Here is a 21231-nt window from a genome sequence, read left to right as displayed (position 1 = left end):
AGTTTGAGGGCACCTGACCATCAACACCCATATGTGGTTCTTCCCCAAACTGGTGCCACAAATTTGCCATTATCACATGAAGACATGTTTTGCCAAGGTTGGATTGGTAGAACTCGAGTGGCCTGTACAGAGGCGGACCTCAACCCTACTGGACACCTTTGGGATGAACTGGAACACTGACTGCACCCCAGGCCACCTCACCCGTCATCTGTGCCTGACCTCACTAATGCTCTAGTGGCTGAATGATCACAAATCCATATAGCCACGCTCCAAAATCTAGTGGAAAGCCTTCCCAGAAGGGTGGAGGTTATAATAACAGCAAAGGAGGACTAAATCTGGAATGGTACGTTCAACAAGCACATGCTGTATGAATGTTATGGTCAGGTGTCCGCAAACTTTTTACCATATAGTGTATGTACAAGAAGATCATTTAAAACTGTCAATTTTCATTATTAGACAAAAAAGCCTTTTCTGTCTATAGGAAAAAATTGTAGCATATTGTCATGTTTGTTGATTATCCATTAAAATATTCAAGGTTTCGCAAAGAAAATTTTTAATCTTTCAAAAACATAGCATATTTCTGTCGGACAAAAACAAGCAGATACATAGGAATGTACAGGTTATTTAAACTTGTGCTACATAACCATAGGTACATGCAGAAGCAGGAAGAAGTCCTGCTGAAATGGCACTATTCATAGATGGAGGCTGGTAATGAATTTTGTGCTTGCTCCTTTAGGTCTTTTATCCATACAGCTGTACAACCCATATCAGCTATATTAATGCCAGTCACTTCATTGCCTGAGATCTGTAAGTGCTTTGTGCTGTACTATATATACCCGTAGACTGAATGGCTAGTTACAGTTGAGGTCAAAAGTTTACATCCCCCTTTCAGAATCTGCAAAATGTTTATTATTTTACCAAAATAAGAGGGATCATACAAAATGCATGTTATTGTTTATTTAGTGCTGACCTGAATAAGATATTTCACATAAAAGATGTTTACATATAGTCCACAAGAGAAAATAATAGTTGAATTTATAAAAATGACCCCGTTCAAAAGTTTACATCCCCTTGATTCTTAATACTGTGTTGTTACCTGAATGATCCACAGCTGTGTTTTTTTGTATAGTGATAGTTGTTCAAGAGTCCCTTGTTTGTCCTGAACAGTTAAACTGCCTGCTGTTCTTCAGAAAAATCCTTCAGGTCCCACAAATTCTTTGGTTTTCCAGCATTTTTGTGTATTTGAACCCTTTCCAACAATGACTATGATTTTGAGATCCATCTTTTCACACTGAGGACAACTGAGGGACTCATATGCAACTATTACAGAAGGTTCAAATGCTCACAGATGCTCCAGAAGGAAAAACCATGTATTAAGAGCAGGGGGGTGAAAACTTTTTGAATTTGAAGATCAGGGTAAATTTAACTTATTTTGTCTTCTGGGAAACATGTAACTATCTTCTGTAGCCTCTGAAGGGCAGTACTAAATGAAAAAATACAATATTTAGGCAAAATAAGAAAAATGTACACATCTCCATTCTGTTCAAAAGTTTTCATCCCCTGGCTCTTAATGCATGGTTTTTCCTTCTGGAGCATCTGTGTGCGTTTGAACCTTCTGTAATAGTTGCATAAAGCGGTCACTAAACGTGAGTGCGTGAGTGAGGGATGAATTTGATTCCCTTTTAATCCACAGAGGTTAACTGTAGGCTTAGGATTTGTGGATCAGGTTTTGGAAATGGTATGGGGTTCAGATTATCCCAGAATATAATCAAAGAAGTCTCGTCAGATCTCAGTAGATTTGCTGTCATGTCTTCTTTATGAATGCATTCTAACAAAGAGGTGCTCTTTAAAACCCTGTTTAAAAGCTGAGTGCAGATCTAAAGTGAAATGGCTCCTATCTCATATGTCAATAATCTTGGCATGTCTGTTAAAGTCGACCACCTGCATTCCAGCCAGCTGAAGCAACCTGTTTATGGGCATATGGTTAAATCGATTCATGTCAAAATGTGCTGCATGAACGTTGGGACCTGCAAAAATGAGGAGATGAAATTATCTATTAGATAAGAGCCAGTAGCAGTAATTTTTTTTTTTTTTTTTTAATTTCTGTTGAAATTCAAGGATGGGAAATATAGCTTCATACTTGTCATGTGTATGGTGCCTTGTTATTTATTACACATTGTATATTCCATTTAGTGTATTTTACATATTGCACTGTGTGTTTAGTGGTTTGTGCTGTCCATTGTTATACAAACTAATTTGACCTGCACAACAATTTGGGATAATATCTGTTGTTTTAAATGTTGACTAGGTTTAAGATATGTTGGTCACCTGGGCCAATGATGAGTGCTCCCCCTTGTTGGAGAGGATCTCCTTGAAAATCAAAGGCAGGACTGGTCATGGCTCGCCACATGCTCTTTATACTGCCAACAAGTATGCTGGATTTCACATGTGGGCTTTGAGAGCCTGAGAGCAATCAGATATCAGAAAAAAAATTCATCACTATATTTACATAGCACTGTTGCTCAAGGGGCCAGGATTTCTAGGATTTAAACTCAAACATTCTGCTTAGAAAACCAGAGAACCATAACCATTCATTGCTGTGAAAGTCTTTGTGATGTTTAACAAAATAGTAATTCAATGAGATTTTCAGAGAGATTTCTCTGTTATGATACACCAGTGTGCTGCTCACACATGCCTGTAGAGTTTACAACCTGTCAGTTGGGCTCCGTGTCTCTGAGACCAAAGGTAGCGAGCTGGCTGGCTAATGTTAGCTAGCTCAAATACAAGGTCTTGTTGACGGGGGAAGGCTTTACTCTGTTAAAATGCCTGTGGTTCTGCGATAAGCTGTCCAAACATTTGCTGGTGGGTCTTTGGCTTTATTTCTTTTCAGGGTAATGACATGGAATGTAACTGAGCTGGGTTATGCCATGTGCACTGCCACTTAGACCTTCTGCCATGGACAGCTGTGACTGTGAATTACAATTCCTAGACTTCTAGGATGACTCACACCAGCTCTGATATTTTAGAGTATTTTATCTCAACTGACAAAAAAAAAGAACAGCTTTGAAGCTGTTGCTTCTTTCAGACTAATCTGGAACAAGATGCTTTTCCACTTTTCCTTATTTACACTTAAAATTAAGTCAACATCAACAAGTCAACAGGAGAGTATTTATTTATTTATTTTACCTGTTTCCCCATAGATCTCCCCTCTTGTCAACCCAAGTTTCTTATAAATATGTCGCTCTGGATCAACATAAATTTCATGTTGATAGCCTGTCAGCGAGCAGAATGCCTACAAGAAACATCTGAAAATGAACAATACGTACTGATATTGATTTATTCAGACACATCACATTCTAAACTGTTTTGTGACTTACCTCTAAATGGGAATAGCCTGACTGCCCAATGACAATAAGACGGACATCTGCATCCTATAGCAGCAAAGAGACATGCTTTTTCCATGCACATCTTTAAAGGATGACAAAACCAAACCATGTGTAAAATATCGGTCATTGCTGATGTATTGCACTCACCAATAACATTTGCTTTGGTATTTTGCTTAGGTCTTCAACATATTCCTGACATGTGTAGCACAAAAAATTCTGTCAAAACAAAGCAACTGGTAAATCTCCTGTACTTCCTTTAAATGAAATTCCACAAATCTCTACATGTCGTACTCTGTACACATTAGCATGTGTGGAGAAATGTCTTAGTGACAAGGCTCAGTTTTCAATAATGAAGTGAATGAAGAAGAAATTTCAGAAATTAAATGCCAGCATCACACATGACCTCTAAGGGTTAATAATTCTGTAGTTATACACTATCAAACCACCAGCCTTTATTAATGAATTCTTTTCATGTTTATTATTAAATTAATGCAACAGTATAAGTATACAGTACATGGATGTACAACAACAACAATAAATACACACTCACCAGTCATTTTAACAGAAACACCATTACACCTGCTCATTCATGCAGTTATCCAATCAGCCAATCATGTGGCAGCAGCACAATGTGCACATCATTCAGATGCAGGTCAGGAGCTTTAGTTAATGTTCACATCAAACATCAGAATGGGGAAAAATGTGATCGCTGTGACTTTAACCATGGCATGGTTGTTGGTGCCAGATGGTTTGAGGATTTCAGAAACTGCTGATCTCCTGGGATTTTTACACACAACAATCTCTAGAATTTTCCTGATAAGATTTACTGATCGCTGATCAGAGAGATCAGAGTTGAATGATCAGACTGGTCTGAGCTGACAGGAAGTCTATAGGTACTCAAATAAGCACTATTTATAACTGTTGTGAGCAGAAAAATCATCTCATAAAGCACAAGACATCAGACTTTGAGGTGGACGGGCTACAAGAGCAGAAGAACAAGAATGTCAGCCAAGAACAAGAGTCTGAGGCTATCATGGGCACAGACTCACCCAAACTGGACAGATGAAGACTGGAAAAAGACCAGATGATTTTTTTTTTCTAATGTTCAACTGTCCAGTTTTGATGGGCCTGTGCCCATGATGGCCTCAGATCTACTGTTGTAGCCCATCCACCTCAAGGTTCGATGTTTTGTGCTTGCTGAGATGCTTTCCTGCTCACCACGGTTGTAAAGACTGATTATACGAGTTACTATATCCTTCCTGGCAGCTCGAACCAATCTGGCCATTTTTCTCCGACCTCTCTTATCAACAAGGCGTTTCCACTCACAGAACTGTTGCTCACTAAATGTTTTTTGTTTTTACGCACCATTCTGTGTAAACTCTAGAGACTGTTGTTGTGTGTGGTACCAACTTCCACGCCACGATCAAAATCACAGATCACACTTTTTCTTCATTCTGATGTTTGATGTGAACATTAACTGAAGCTCTTGACCTGTATCTGCATGTTTTTTTTTTTTGCACTGCTGTTATAATTGGCTCGTTAGATAACTGCATGTACTGTACTTCCAGTATGGTCTAAATTTCAGCTGTGGCCAAGAATTTTCATTTTGTGCATCACTAGAAAAGCCATAAAATAATTCTCTTATTTTCTGTAATTATTATGAGTTTTGCATTGGTTCCACTAAATATTATTCAGAATAACCTCCTGTTGCAACATGGTAAATTATGATAGCTCACAGTATAGTCATCATCAAAAATTCTTGTATACACCTTGCTTAAGAAATGAATAATCCCATTTTTAGAACCAACTTGAATTTCAACCAGTTTAAAAATCAGATGGAAAGTTTCTTAATATACAGAGAACATATCCAATAAGCATGTCAGAAGTCAGCACACAGCTCCTCAAATGTTTTATCAGCATTAGCAATCCCAGAGAGCAGAAAGGTCAGGATCTGTTCTGAATCCGACTTTGGGGAGGTATGACTAAGTCTACATGAGATTTATCAGGTTACATGTAATAAAATATTTTATAGGTTTTGTGTCACTTTATCAATCTTACAGAATGCCTTTTAATAATTTGTATTTGATAAATTATACAAATTAACTCTCTATCTTGGCAAATGTTAGTTGTCTAAAATAACAAAGTAGGACTAAGTTAGATAAAATGACCTATATAATGTTAGTTTTCTTTGCCAATAAACAGACTCTTTACTTAAATGTTCTTATTTATGATTGTTTTTCATTTTATAAAGAGAATACTTATGTTCATCAGTCAAATAACATACCATCCCAGGTAGCAGATGCTGACAGGTGAATTTAAGCCTTGGCAGCTGAGATAATAAAGATTATTAACACGTATGTTAACACTGATGATGATTGTTTTAGTTATATTTATGAATATGGTTTTAAACTTCTGTCTGGTTAGCATTAGCAATTAAGACTGCAATGAATTGACTGCTAAGTGTGGGTAATGCTAAATGCCAACCTATCATGATTTACTCAAAGTAATCACTTTCAGGAAAAACAGTCATTTGAAATAAATAAAATAAACAGGATGTTTGTGTGACTTTATAAAAAGGACATTGTTATTTTAGCATTTTAAAGCTTTCAACATGAAGCACATGAGAAAAGTGTGTGTTGTTTAAGGACAATGTTGACAACTCCTGCACAGTTATGCCTCATTTTAAAGGTGTCGTGTAAATAATTTGACTTGTCCGTGTTGCTGAATAAAGATGTTAAACCGTGTTGCTGAATAAAGATGCTAAGGGCTCTTGGTGCAGACTAGCAGTGTTTTGGTGCTAGAACCTGAAACCAGCTTTTTACACACAATAAAGCCCAAGATTAAGCACCGGCTCCAGAACCAGCACCTTCTTGGTGGAGAAGGTCCATGAGGGCGACTAACAGTCAGGGGAGGACATGAACAGCAGAATACCAGAGGACAGGAGCTCAGAAGAACATCTTCTTCTTCTTCTGGTTTCAGAGTCCCTGACTGCACATTTCAGTTTATTACCTTCTCTCAAGTGCTAGGCAACCTCTCTCTCTCTCTCTCTCTCTGTGTGTGTGTGTGTGTGTGTGTGTGTGTGTGTGTGTGTGTGTGTGTGTGTGTGTGTGTGTGTGTGTTTGAAGGGGTCTTGGAGTAGGGAAAGCACAATGAAACTGAATGTAATGACCTCAGGTATCATGTGTACTCTACTTCTTGCTCACAAATTCAAAAGCAGCACCGATTTTTAACTTTAGGTATAATAACTAAACCTGACATTAAAGTAAACAGTATAACGGTTCTCTTACCCTCACAAAAATAATGATAGCTTTGTGGTTTTGGTATAAGCTCTTAAAAGTAACGCAGACCCCGTGCCGATCGTAGATGAGGCAGTCGTCCAGCTCTGCGATGGGAATGGCACATGTGGCTGAAGAAGCCGGGGGTCCAGAGCTGCAGATCTGCTGCGTTACTGGCAAACTGGCAGCCATTTCTCCTGCTGTGTGGAGCACTTTCCCAGAGCCGGAGCCAAGCCCATGCTATTTCTGGCATTTTCTTCAGGGGAGGACGCCCATCCTGTTTTTTTTTTTTTTTTTTTTTTTTTAAACCAACACACATTTTCTACCACAGAGCGCTTTATACTGAAACCCAACTCAAAGTGTCAGTTCTCAAAAGTATTCACAATGTATTTCCACACGGGAAAAAACCGACTGGAGCAGCTCATGGTACTCCGCACACACGCTAGCATAGTCAAACATTCCCAAAATACAAGTGGAGTAAAGGATGTGTACACATTTTACTGCTCTACACCATCAGCTGTTGTGTTAGTTACACCACTTGACACATTCTCACACACACACACACACACACACACACTCCACAAAACCGGAACCGTGAGAATACAGACAGCTTGCTCCACCAATTACAATTGTGCTTAACTTTCGTCGGCTGAGGCGGGACTTCCGTTTGTAGTGTCGATACCGGAAGTGTTTCCAAACTGCAAAGAGAATGACGCAGAATGTTAAAAGCCTCCATACTCCCTATACGAGTGCACTATTATGTCGAGTCTGACATAACGTCGTATGCACCCTATATAGTGCACTACAAGAGCGGTAGGAGCAATTTGGGTTTCAGCCTGAAGTAGCGAGTTGACACACCGTTAAGGCAGCTGCTATATGTTCTTAAGACCCTGTTTGCGTTTTAATGAACTGCTCTTTACTTGGTTGTGCTGTGCACGCGGATTATGAGCGCGCGGGACGGAGCTGCTCCAACCCGCGGCAGCTGCTGGTGAGGAAACAGTTGTGTTTTCTCATCGATATTTGCTAACAAACTAGCTCACAAGCTATCATAACAACGTATGGTATTTCCCAGCTGTAACATTAGCTAGCTAGGCTATCACAACAACATGAGACTGAGTTGTACAAAGTCAGGTACAATAAATAACACTCACACACCTGTTTAAACAGCCAGCTCGACTCCTCTGGTGTTTCAGATAACGGCTTAAATTTATTCAACTTTTATTTCAACAAGAACTGGATAGTTAAACATGCACATTTGTCAATAACACTGTTTACATCGACCCAAAGTGTTATTTAGTGTGCATCCCAGATTCAGTTAGGGGATCTGTAACTATCTATCTATCTATCTATCTACGCACGCACACACACACACACACACACACACACACACACACAAACACATAACCACAATTTCACATCTTATTCAGTACTCAGATAATTTAAGAGAAGTCTCTAAGTCTGATTAAGCTTCACTGATTTGTACTGTTATGGATATGCTGTGGGAAAATATTATGCTTCCTACACCCTGCATGTATGACACTATTGCTAATTTAGCAGTATTATTAAGTTATTGGCTGGGAGGATATGTTAGCATATAGCATATATTAGTATATAGGTTTGCTTTTGTCCAGTAATATCAACTCACAAGAAGTGGAGTGGTTTGGAAAGGTATTGTGTTCAGTTTGAATGCTATGAACCTGTGCGCTCTTTTCCACACACAAGTTGGCTAACTATTTTGATATTGGACAGTTGTCTCAACTTTCTTGTGTCAGTATGTATACATTTAATTTTCCTGTTTATGCTGTGAGTAAAACATTGCTCTTTCTTTTTATTGCTTTGCAACGTCAGTTATGCCGCTGTTTTCTTACTCATCACATTTACCAGAGCCAGTGTGAGTCATCTATATGGGCCATCTTCTCTCAACAAATGGCCTCCGCTTGAAGAAGAGACCGCAGACGCTGCGCAAGAAGAAGAAGAGGAGGAGCTGCTTTCTTCGGGGCCCGTGCATGCTCTGCTTCTTCATCCGCAGCAACAGCAGTGACAGCTTCGACGCTGAGTGCCAGTCCGACTCCAGACTGGCCAAGCTGAGCTCGCCTGAGGACTGTGCCAAATTTCTTCTGTCGCCAGCCGAGTTGGCAGTGTGGGAGTGCCAGGGCCGGAGCCTGCTCTCCTCCGTGCCAGCTAGGCTCATTGGACCACCAGCGCTCTTCTGCACCGACTACTCGGAGATGGTGTGTAAGCGCAAGAGTGGCGAGCCGCAGCCACTGGCTCCATGCAAGCAGCCGCGCTGCACTTCACAGGAGACAACAGAGAGTGAAGAGGATGAGAAGAATGCCAGCCAGGCCCTACTACCCCAGCTCTGCCCACTGCCTTCCTCCTCCTCGTCTTCCCTCTCAGAGGAGCAGGAGAGCTCACTTGTGGGGCTTCAGGTGGACTCAGGTCATAACTTAAGCAATGACAAGAACCCTGAGATCTCCTCTTCCTCTTCCTCCTCTTGCCTTCTCACCCACAGTAGTGTGGCAGAGGAAGGCAAGAGTGCTGAGATCATGGACACGTCCCGAATCAACCACCTACCTTCGTCCATACTACTCAAGGTCTGTGCACTTGGGTCGGCAGGGTTAAGCTGCCTTCCCATTATGAAGGGTCCCATTATGATGTTTTTTTATATGCATGTGGTGCTCTTTACTGCTATTTGTGATCACCTTTAGAGACTTAATAAGAATATAGGAAATTATATAAAGGGCTTTGTTTTGGTTTAATCAGTGGTCGAGGACTGTGTTTGCCCATACTTTCCCAGTTTACCCTCCCGTTTTTTTACTGGTTGTTTTGACCTTTTTTTTTTTTATTTTTTATTTTTTATTTTTTTTTTTTTATAAATGCTTGTTTTAGTGCTTGTGGCCACACAAATTGTGCTTGATCATTAGTAGATTACATGCTCATAACTATGTAGGTTACAGCTGTGTTAGGAAATCAATAACTTACATAAAACCCCCAGACGCATTGCTTCTCTGACAAGACTTTTGAAACTTTGTCTGTATTTTATTATTCCTTGTTTTAAACTTGGCCAATACTTGGTTATGTTTTGGTTTCAGCAGGAGACGGTAAAAAAGAGCATTTCCTGGAGTGTTGTCATAGTGTAGAAAAAGTGTAAAACCTCTTTCCCACAGTTTATAATAGAATCTTTATTGACATGTCACTTCGTATTGGGTATTTATCACTTGGAGTTATTTCCACTGGTCATTTTATAGAAGGTGATACAAGGTGTAATCTGACGCATGCAGGCTCAGTTTGTAAAAATGACTGACATGATGGATTTGGACAGGACTAGAGGGGTAATAATTACAATGCCCTACCTCCCCGTGTAGAATTAGCCCAATCTGAATAGGCCTGTAAGCAAATCTATTCATCTGGTAAGGCCTAGTTAGAAATATGTAGCTTTACTGAAGTCCTGACACAGTGGATTGATCTCTCTTCAATATGAAGCTGGTCAGATATGAAGCTTGCAGGAAATCCTTATTCTGCTAAGGGTTATAATGGTTTAAATTTTTACTAATTAGTTTATATTAAAATGATTTGTTTGTTAGAAAGTATTGTGGGCAGATGAAAACAAAACTAATACCTGCAGAAGTGGGCAGGATTGTTCAGGAATCTTTTGAGAGCAGACGGGAGTGGGAATGAAAACAGTCCCTCACACACCTCCATCTAAAGCATCAGTGGCAGCATAATTTTTCCTCTTTTGATTGTTTTCTGTTCCTAAACAATCAGCTAATACCTATGCTGGTAGATATATCAGTGCATCCCTAATGTGCAGGACAAAGGGTACTCCAGGACCAGTGTTGGGAACCTGTGGTCCACGAAATTTACTAGATCATTTGGATTGTCGTTTTAGTGTGTCATACCTAATTTGCAGAAAAATTATTGTCTTCAGAATTGTAGCTATGACTTGCATAACTAGATGATGGTCATCTGTCATCTTTTTAATGACTAAAGTGATACATAGTCTCTAATTTCTAGCCATTTTACTCTTTTACCATAACTGACCTTCTGAATCAGGTTCATTTTTAACCTTTGTGACAGCTGCAGTGTGCCTAGATTTTGATTTGTCAATTGTTGTTGTATTTAAATTATGTTAGTCTCTCTGCTGGAGGACTAGAGCTCAGCGTTTTGGTGATGTTCCATGACACGTGATTCCACTCACATGTAATTCCCAGGTTTAGTGAGTGTATTAGAGCAGGGAAATCACTGAAATGCTACACTCTGGCCCTCCTGCTCTGCAATTTGGAACCAATCGTCTAACTGACTCTATATCTTTTCTTTTTTTTTAGGTTTTCTCTCACTTGTCGGTGAAGGAGCGTTGTCTTAGTGCCTCTCTGGTCTGCAAATATTGGCGTGACCTCTGCTTAGACTTCCAGTTCTGGAAGCAAATTGATCTCAGTGGGCTGAGACAAGTTAGTGTTACCATTGTTCGAACCTAACAAATCTTAGATATTTCTCTAAATATGGTATCCTAAATATTGTATGTTGTTATCTGTTAAATTTATGTGAAACTTTCTGGTGGAAACTGTAATTACTAATTACTCTAATTACTGTAATTCCTCTGGAACATAAAAGAATTATTTACTTTAATTTTAATTATATTTCTTGTGCGATTTGCAGGTGAGAGATGACCTCCTCGTGAAGATTGCATCCTGGAAACAAAATGTGACGGAACTGAACATCTCAGACTGCCGGAACGTTGAGGACTATGGTGTATGCACTCTAGCCTCTCAGTGTCCTGGACTGCTGAAGTACACAGCCTACCGTTGCAAACAGCTCAGTGATGCGTCTCTTTGTGCTGTGGCGTGGCATTGCCCATTGCTGCAGAAAGTGCATGTGGGAAACCAGGACAAACTGAGCGACCATGCCCTCAAACAGGTCTGAAAGAGAGATTAGTTCTCTGTTTTTCCCATCACTTTAAATGAAAATGAAACGTTTCCAGTCACCAGGGTCTAGTAGTTTGTCTAGTAATAAGGAAGTCAAAAATGTGTTGACACTTAGCTGACACACATGTCATTTTGATTGAAACACTTGAAGCTGAAACTTAAAAGTATGAAACATCATATGTTGGTGAGAATAATGTAAGGCATTGGTATTGTCCATCTTGATTTTGACGGGCAAAAGACACTAGACTGCAATCAAACATGGAGGACTGCTTGCCTCCTACAACACCAGCAGTATTTGAGCTGACCAGGGAGATGAACTAATATGGTTAAAAAAAAAAAAAAGATCAGCTCAGATTGTCTTTAACTCAAGGGGTTTCAATGCCAAATCCAGATGATTCATTGGCCTGGTCTGGGAAATGGGACTTATTAAGGATAAAACTTTACTATCCTGGTGTATATGCTTGTTCGGATATGTATGTGGTTTTAGGCTTTCCTGAGGTGTGAATTGTGGGCAGGGCTTCACTCCAGACTGGGCTTCTGTCTGCTTATCACCTCCATTCTTCTTCGTTTGGTTAAGTATTAGCCTTTCTCAATTACCTCCAGTTTTTGTTGTTTCTCCTTCTAACAAGTACATTACACCAATCTCTGTCCTTACATACCCTGAAGGCATCCTCCATAGCTCTGGGTCTGGACGACTAGCAACCTCATCTTGTACCCTCCACTGTTGGCGGTCTCAAACAGTGGAGGTAGGTGGGCTCTGGAGTTGGCAATCTGCCGACCAGAAAGCTGACTTCATCAGTTTTAGCTTTTCTTCCCTTCACTCTATCCTCTTTTTTGCCAAGTGCCAAGAAAACATTCCCCACACCATTACACCACCTCCACCATCCTGGACTGTTGACACAAGGCAGGTTGGGTCCATGGATTCATGCTGTTGGCACCAAATTATGACTCTGCCATCTGTGTGCCTCGGCAAAAATCGAGATTCATCAGACCAGGCTATGTTTTTCCATTCTTCATCTGTCCAGTTTTGGTGAGCCTGTTCCCACTGCAGCATTGGCTTTCAGTTCTTGGCTGACAGAAGTGGAACCCGACAAGGTCTTCTGCTGTTGTAGCTCATCCACCTGAAGGTTCGACGTGTTGTGCATTCTGAGATGCTTTTCTGCTCACCACAACTGTACAGAGTGGTTATCTGAGTCACTGTAGCCTTTCTGTAAGTTCAAACCAGTCTGGCCATTCTCCGCTCACCTTTCTCATCAACAAGGCGTTTCTGTCTGCAGAACTGCTGCACACTGGATGTTTTTTCTTTATTGCACCATTCTGAGTAAACTCTAGAGACTGTCGTACATGAAAATCCCAGGAGATCAGAGTTATAGAAATACTCAAACCAGTCTGTCTGGCACCAACAATCATGCCATTGTCAAAAGCACTGAGATCACATTTTTTCCCCCCATTTTGATGGTTGATGTGAACATTACTCGAAGCTGCTGGCCCGTCTCTGCATGCTTTTATGCACTGCTGCCACACGATTGTCTGATTAGATAATTGCCTGAATGAGTAGGTGTACCACTGTTCCTAATAAAGTGCTCTATGAGTAAAATAAAATCTTGAAAGCGTAAAGACATTGTTAAGAGTCTATCACAGACTAATAACAATGTCTTTACGCTTTCAAGACTTTATATTTTATGAGTTTGAACATAATATTTCTTTAAGTAGGTTATTATGGATTATAGTATCTTTTCATGTTAGTGGCTGGGAATCATTGAGTTACCTGACCAAATGATTGACTTCTGCTCTTGCATTTGTTTGCCACTGATACTCATGCTGTTGCTTTTCCTGTTCTCTGCAGTTGGGTGAACACTGCCCAGAGCTGAAGGACGTACATTTTGGGCAGTGCTACAATGTCAGTGATGAGGGTCTGATAGCGCTGGCGAAGGGTTGCCCCAAACTGCAGAGGATCTACATGCAAGAAAACAAACTGGTAAGTGCTTTCTGCCCTTCCATATAGCAATATAACGTACTATTCTAGTTTATTTTGTCTCACGCCCCCTGTGCGAGTGCATCTGTTTCAAATAAGTAGTGAATATAAAAAGGAATGTGCAGGGCTGTATGTGGAAGCTATGGTATGGATGGAGAAAGCTTTCAAAGGAGTTTGAAGTTGAAAGATGAGACTCTGTAACTAAACGCAACATAGGATCCTTATTAGCACAGACTTGGCCCCCGGGTCTATACCAACTACATGCCAACAAGCCCTACAGCACACACACCCTGGAGGGGGTGTGTAAACCCCCTCCAGATGTTCTGATCTCCTGATCTTAGTGTCCCTACGTCTGTCTTCCTGTACCCCTCCCTCTCATCTTTCTCATCATATCCCAGTGGCTTTGAGTTTTTTTGTTTTTTTTTCGGGCATGTCTGTTGGAAGCATATGGAACTTATTTGGAATTTTTTTGGTCAGACATGATAGAGGTATTTGCTGATAATTAAAAATAGATATAAGCAAAGGAATGAACCGGGTCTTATTAGTGGCCTATGTCTTTTCTGTGGTGACTTTTCCCCTGCGGTAAAATAGCATATTTTAAATGCTGTTCACTGAGGTCTGCGAATAACAATTTATTCTCACACCAAAAATAGCTTGAATGCAGGCATGTCCCGGGGGGTCAATGCCATCAGTTAATCAGGATTGTCAAATGTTTCCAATTATGTTTAGTCTCTTCTATTAAGTACCACTGGTGAGAATGTATTTTATTCAACCAGTGGGGGGCAGTAGTATGCCTTTAATAAACCTTGTCTAGTGCAACACACCCTTGGTCCATATCAAGTCTCCTGAGATGTGCTTAATAAATATGAGGGTGATGCAGCATACATACTTGGCTATACCGGACATCTGAATCGTGTCTTTACTCCCAGATGGCAGATGCAATTGTTTTGTTTTCCTCATTATATCCTCCACCTTTATCCTTTGTTTGCAGTGATGTCTAACACTTGTTTTGTTGGGCCTTTTAAAGTCTGTTAGCAATAACTGGCAACATTAAAATCAAATTCATCACTATAAATGAAAGCTTTTAACACTGTTTAGATCGGGTTTCTCACTTGCAATTTCCAGATGTCCAGATGTGCTGTTTTGGTGAAGTACTGTGCTGTACTGACTTCTCCTCCCATTATGTTTGTGAGCAGCTTGGTCTGGGTTTTGAAAGAAATGTTATGTCTAGCTGCTCTGTTCTTTCTTGCAGCTTGCTGTTTTTTTTTTTCTCTTTTTTTTTTGTGGAAGTGCATCCTAAAATAATAGCATTTTGATATTCTGGTTCTTTTTTCAGTTCAGTGATGAAGCTGTCTTTGACTTCAAAAGTTGTGAATGATTTACTGAAACAGAGAAAAGCACAGTATCTTGAGTTGTGTTTGCATCGATTTACAACAGAACAAATCAACTTCACAATCAGGCACGTTTGTTTCTTTTGAAAAGAACACATTTATTTCTTTAAGACAGTGCTGCTGCTACAAGTCTGTTGTATGGTTTCATGCAATTGTCTGCTGTGATCCATTATTGAAATTATCTTTATTTTAAATGCAAATTGCCTGTGTGACCTTGTTTTCTGATTGATTTCAGTTATTTAATTTCCATTCACTTTGGATGTTTAGTGGGTTCTGTCGTTAAGATGTGGATTTGTGTAATGGTTCTGGACTAGTATTCTGTATATTTTTGTAACAAAAAAAGTTCGGATGTTGCTGTGGGAACTGACTTTAATTTGGTAGGCGTTCTTTCTTTGAAAAGAAGGTTGTGTTATTTTCATCCACATCCTTTCTCGGCCGCATGTGAATGGAGCGACTTATCATCTTCCACTGTGAAGTCATGCAGCCCTGAACCCATACTCCTCTCTTTTCCTCTGTCTCTCTCCCTCTCTCTCCCTCTTGTTGTCGAGGAAGCGAGGCACCATCAGGTCTACGGCCGTCATCTGAATCTCTCCATTGTCATAGGCCTGAATGTTTTCAGTGACAGATCGCACAATTGCATGACTCGTTTACAAAGGAGGCCCATGACCCTTTTCCTCCAGCCCTCGGCCCTGCTAATGGAGTAAAGTGATCCTGCCTCTCTCTCCTCCAATCAATGATGAATGGGGACGATCTGTTAGATGGGTCTGCTCCTTCTTCCTTCCGTTCTCCCTGCTCTTCCCCCTGCTCTGCCTTTCCACTTCTCTGCACTCCTCGCTGATGGAATTAAACACTAAAAACGGGGCTTTAACAATTAGTTGACAAAATAAGCAACATCATTTGTAAAAAAAAATGTACACACACATACACACAAATGTTTGCTTATGTGCAAGTACATATAAAAGCTTATGAAATTTGGTGAAACTGGGCAAAATGTTAGTCTTTTTAATTTAGTAGCGGTCAGGGTGAGGATACTAATGCATATTCCCACATTTCATCTAGAATAAGATGAATACTACTGCTAGGCAACTGTGGTTCCCTGTTAAGTAAAGTACAGATAATTTGGCATTTAGCTCTAATCTAGCAATTGGCCTGCCACCAGGTATGTTTTAGCAGTCTTTGAAAAGGCTTTTAGGTTTCAGTCTAAAGAAAGAAACTTGTTCCACATTCATTTGGCTGGTTATTGTGTTGTTTGTTATTTTCTTACCTCAGTGCTTGGCTACACTTTGGATATTTCAGTACTTAATTTTTTAGCCTTGGACTCTAATCTGGCTCTCTAATTTGGCTTTAATCTGTCTAACTGCAGTTATGTTGTTTTAAAGTAATGCTTGTGATTAAGGTGTAGAGTCAAACATCAGTATGTTTAAGCTGTGTGCCTTTATTTCATTTGGTAGGATTTATTTGTTAAATGTGTACTTAGGGTTGCTGCCTTCATGTAAATGCCACCTTCTTGGTCCAAAAAAAGATAATTTTGGTTCAGAAATATATATTTGTACCAAATATAATGTAATAATTCCCCTGCACGTTTTGCATGTTAAATATTTCATTTTTTGTGTTGTCATACATAGTGTGAAAATGTTTTTAAGGATACTCTTTTGCTTATCATCCACCCATAGCATGTACAGTAGATATTCCAGAGGAGGCACACCACGTTGGGGACGTGTGTGTCATGTATGTTTGATCAGTGTTTGTGGGGAGAAGCTTTGTTTTATGCTAATAAATTATTAGACTGTGTACCACTTTTCATATACACTGTCTTTTTGCATGTATAAGAATAGCATGTGTGCTTCTTCTGACTGCTGGAAAAAGTCAGTATTAATAATGAGTAATAGCTCAACAGCTTGGGGAAGGTATTGTGGAGTGCCACATAATTAGTACTGGTTTTCCATCCTGCCTAAATGGCTTCAGTTTTAATGACCCAGCAGTGATTAGAACAATATTGGAAGTCGGAGGGGGCAGCGTGGATAAATTGAATTTTCACCCATATTCAGATTTACAGAGTATTCTGGGCTCCTGCCCCCACTTGTTATGGCAGCAAACCCGGAGAACTAAAAGCAATTAAGCGGCATATTTGGCCAATTACACAGCATGCAATGGTCTCCAAATTGAATCTTTTTGTTTCAGGCCCAGGTTCAACTTTGCTAAAGAGTGCTGGCTCTTAAATTGGCCCACTTGTCTCTTTGTCAGGTCTGAACTACTGAACCTGCAATGAGTGGATGTGGTCAGGCATTGTTCTCTCTGTTTGGTGTTTAAGAGGTGCTCGAGATTCAATACTTTTCAGTGTCCATGCACTCTGCTAGCTAAATACAGTAATTAATTTAACTTTGGACTTTTAAAAATTAGAACAGGACCTTTGCATGGTACAAAGGTACAAAGCTTGTATTCACTTCTTCTTGTGAGCAGTAATCATTTTTTTTAATACAGTAAGTCAAATTATGCTGCGTTATCTACAAATAGACTCAGTGCAAGACAAATTGCTGACAAAAAAATTAAAAGAAGCAGTACTTTCATGACATTATAAACGCAAATTAAACACCCCCAGCATACGGATAATAATGTCAATTAATTTGTTCCTCGCAATTCAATCTGCATTCTGTCAGAAGCGTTCATTTTGTAGGAGGAGATGGGTTTTGCTCTTCTGCTTTTTCACATTGCTGTGGTTTCTTCGAAGCATATGATTTTAATTTTCCCTTGGCTGTGATATCATAGGAAATGGCTTAGGCTGCTTTTTGGAGGCGAGCAAGAGATTACATAGACATCTATCTGATTATTCCCACATTTAATTAGCCTAATTGTCTAATGTAAATGGTATTTTGGATGACCTAAAATAGATTATGCGGCCTCAATTTGCTTCTAATTACATGTATGTACCAATCTCCCCCCATCCTGCCCGCTGTGTTTCTCTTTCTAATATTCTGTGATGGACTGGATTGTGACAGCAGTGTTGAAAAGACTGGCAGCTTGAGTGGCATTTGTTTAAAAAAGGTCAGATTTCTTGAGCCCCATTCTGTTTGATGTTGTAGATAGGTTTTAAACAGCGACTGTGGATTTACGCTTAGCATGATGTAGCTGTTGCATTCATATTTCGAGAGCATCAGATGGAAGCTCAAGTGTGTTGAATACAGAGGAAAGGAAGTGGTAATGGCTGCAGTCTGTGGCAAATACTCTTTATGTCAAATTCATTTTTCATGTTCTGTGAAGGAAACGTAAGAGTGCATCTGTTCCCTGGAAGATTGTCACAAGAGCATCCTGCAATTACATTTAAATAGAACCAGCTCTGGAAGTACGGTGGATATTTTCCTCCCTTAGATAAAAAGTCACTGATGTGTGCAAGTCTTAGAGAGAGAGAGGGAGAGAGTGTGTGAGGGATCTAACCTTCAATTAACATTAAGCATTTCCTATATCTCATACAGCCATATTTTTGGATGATGAATGACTAGAGAATATTCAAAGTATTTATTGATTAGCTTGAGCTGGGACAGGTTTTGCCATTCTTTGTCCATTAAATAAGGTCAAATCTCAGTGAAGCAGATCAGCAGCACTTCTTGTAGTGCTTGATTACACAAACTTCCTGTCTTCTTCACCACCCAAACAGAGATCATGGACCATGTTCCACTTATTTCTCTCTATTCAGTGAGTCTGCATTGAAACTTTCTGGTCAGTCTTTGGGGGAAATTGATTTTTCTTACCCAGCTATTTAACCACTTTTCTTAGGGAAGCTCTCACATCTATTGCTGAACCCTGTGTCTTCTTTGATGGCATGATGAAGTGCAACAAATTGCTATTTGCTTTTTTTTTTTTGGAACAAAAAGCTCCAGAAAGCCAAGCAGTTTCTAAATGTCATGTCAGGCTGTAAGATATGGAGCTCAGCGAAGTGTCCTTTAAGTGTCTCGGGAGAGGATTACACCTTGAAAATCCCCAGTGGACAAAGAGTGGAGCATTTGAAAAGGTTCATCTGTTCCAACTCGATACTGGTGATTTTCTGAGGTTGTATGAGGACTGATCTCTGCTGGAGCATTGGCCTTTTGGGTCAGTCCTCCTCACACAAGGTCATAGCATCCATCTCTGGCTGCTTTGGTGGACAGTGCCTCGAGGTGGATCAGGCAGTCAATCTGTTATCACTCAAATGATATCAGTACAGTGGATGGTTTTCCCAGAGATTTTAATTGAAATATGTGTGTTGCTTTCCTTTTCCAGAGTGCTGTATTTCCAGAGTGCTGTGTCCATCTAAGAACTGTTCAGAATAATTTATGTAGCATTGCTGAAAAAAAATGGCGTTTGCATTACTTTAGACTCACTAAAAAAAAAACCAGGTCTCCCCAGGTCTTCTCAATCACCAAATGGATGAGGTGCTATTTGAAATTCTGGCTTTTTAAGATGACTCTATGGCCATTTAAATGAACAAGTCATTTTTTACTCTGGTTCTGGTGAATAAAGAATGGAGTGGTGACAACTGCAGTTCAGATGACCTCTGGGGCATAGTGGAGTGTTTCACCATCTGTAGGTGGTGCTCTAACCCTAGACTCTGATTCAGGAAACGCAGACCTTTCTTTAGTTAGCAGAGCAGTGCATATCAACAGGGAAATAACACACATAGGATATATACACAAAAATATATTTGTGTGAGCAATTGAGTGATTGTGATTTCCATTCTGCATGAGCAGAATGCAGTTTTGTCAGTACACCTATGTATTTTATGGGTGTTTACATGTCATTCCCCTTTAAGACTAGCTTAAATTGGTCTTCTTGTCCTGGTAGTTTATTGTGTAGCAGATTATTTATACTTGTTCAGTTGTTATTGCAGCCGTGGGTTGTCAATGAATAAAAATGCATATACGTATTTTTCCCATATTGTTCTGGGTTCATGTTTAAAGGGTAAATGAAAATATTGCCAATATGCAAAGAAGACAGAGGACTGTAAAAGTCTTTAGGTTCCCCAGATTGTTGCAGTGGGTCCTTTGCAATAATAATTAGCTTGAATGTCTGATAGCTGAACCAAATGCCTAATTATAGCTATGAGGAAAGTTGAAGTTCTCACTTCCTCAGGTTATGAGGAGATGATTCATGGCTAGTTGTCGCGCCCTGCTCGCCTGTCCCCTTCCCCATCGTGCACTGATGGATTTACCTTTTGTCTGAGCAGGAAATGTGACATCACGCTCCCTGTCTTCTATAACTGGTAGGTTATTTTTCAGTGGGTGAAATAGAAACCTTTAAATGTAATGTAAGATGGCAAATGATGAATTGCTGCTGGTTAGCTGTGGAATCTATGGGACTGTACAAGGTCAGCAATTGCTCAGCTTTTTCCCCCTGTCTGCTTAATCAGTGCATTGAGAAATCTCTCCTTGTTCTCTTCAGCTCAGGTTTCAGCACTGTGTTCCAGACTTTCATGTTAGTTTTACACATCCTTTAGTCTCTTCTTCTTTAGGCGGTATACTCAGGTTTGTTAAAGAAGCTCTGCTTATAGTTAAAGAGTAAATGAAGTGTCTGTGTACTTGGCTGTAGTAAAGAGTGAAGAAGACATAAGACTATGTTGTTGGAGATCCTCAGAATTTTTTTCTTTCTCTTTTCACACACCGTCCATCTTTTCACGTCACTTTATTATGTCTCTCTTTGATTAAGTGCTCCTGATCTGCCCTAATCATCCAGCTTCATTACAAATGATGGATGCACTGGCCAGTGTGCCATATATCCATCATGTCTTTGCTGGTGCAGTAAGAGAGTTGCATAGTGTTTTTCATAGTCCCCCCCCCCAATTTGTCTTTGTTGTAGTTTAGCTGGTGTGGTGTGCAGCTGCTCAGTTTTTTGTTGTCTCTCAGCTACTCAGGTATTCAGCATTCCAGTAACAGCTTCCTGATTCATTTATTTGTCCTTATGTTTATTGCTGGTTTGTAGCTTTATTGTGTCTTCAGTTGCAGACATCACATAAGCTTGTGCTTTCTGTCTCCACCTTCATGGCTGGCCTGGGGAGCTCTTATTAGTGTTGTTCGATAGGAGGAATAATGAATTGGTTTAATAAGGATGCTGGGTCTGTGTGGTTAATGAAGGTGCAATTGACGACCACACTGCTAATACAGCTTTGAGTGATCCAGCTAGATTACAGCAGTCAGGATCACTTGTCTCTCTTCCTGCCTGCCCTTAACCGAAAGTCTGTCTGGGAATGTTGCTCAGAGTGCTTGTTGTGGCTAAGTGGCATGATGAATGCAGGTAAACAGAAATGAAAACAAT

General features: G+C 40.0%; 2 protein-coding genes across 4 annotated transcripts in view; one reads left to right on the top strand and one right to left on the bottom strand.

Annotated features, from left to right (window-relative positions):
- Positions 1-104: 104 nt before the first annotated feature.
- On the bottom strand, positions 105-7349 carry prxl2c (peroxiredoxin like 2C). Its single transcript, XM_026941200.3, has 6 exons — positions 6674-7349; positions 3534-3602; positions 3378-3431; positions 3187-3292; positions 2329-2463; positions 105-2027 (listed from the first exon to the last, which is right to left on the bottom strand). The coding sequence occupies exons 1-6, from the start codon at positions 6851-6853 to the stop codon at positions 1900-1902; spliced, it is 672 nt and encodes a 223-aa protein (XP_026797001.1). The 5' UTR covers positions 6854-7349; the 3' UTR covers positions 105-1899.
- Positions 7350-7477: 128 nt separating this feature from the next.
- Positions 7478-21231, top strand: part of fbxl17 (F-box and leucine-rich repeat protein 17) — a 222970-nt gene continuing 209216 nt past the window's right edge. Inside the window, exons 1-5 of one of the 3 annotated variants that reach the window (XM_026916783.3) lie at positions 7478-7649; positions 8546-9255; positions 10987-11109; positions 11318-11575; positions 13430-13561. In XM_026916783.3, coding sequence (XP_026772584.1) covers positions 8566-9255; positions 10987-11109; positions 11318-11575; positions 13430-13561 — 1203 coding nt within the window. In that variant the 5' untranslated portion in view covers positions 7478-7649; positions 8546-8565. Of the gene's footprint in view, positions 7650-8509; positions 9256-10986; positions 11110-11317; positions 11576-13429; positions 13562-21231 lie in introns of all 3 variants that reach the window. The other 2 variants (XM_026916757.3, XM_026916766.3) reach the window with 2 other exon arrangements.

Source organism: Pangasianodon hypophthalmus, chromosome 8, assembly GCF_027358585.1.
Source record: "Pangasianodon hypophthalmus isolate fPanHyp1 chromosome 8, fPanHyp1.pri, whole genome shotgun sequence".
NCBI lineage: Eukaryota > Metazoa > Chordata > Actinopteri > Siluriformes > Pangasiidae > Pangasianodon > Pangasianodon hypophthalmus.
Note: the sequence above shows the minus strand (reverse complement) of the source record. Positions and strands in the feature narration are given on the sequence as shown.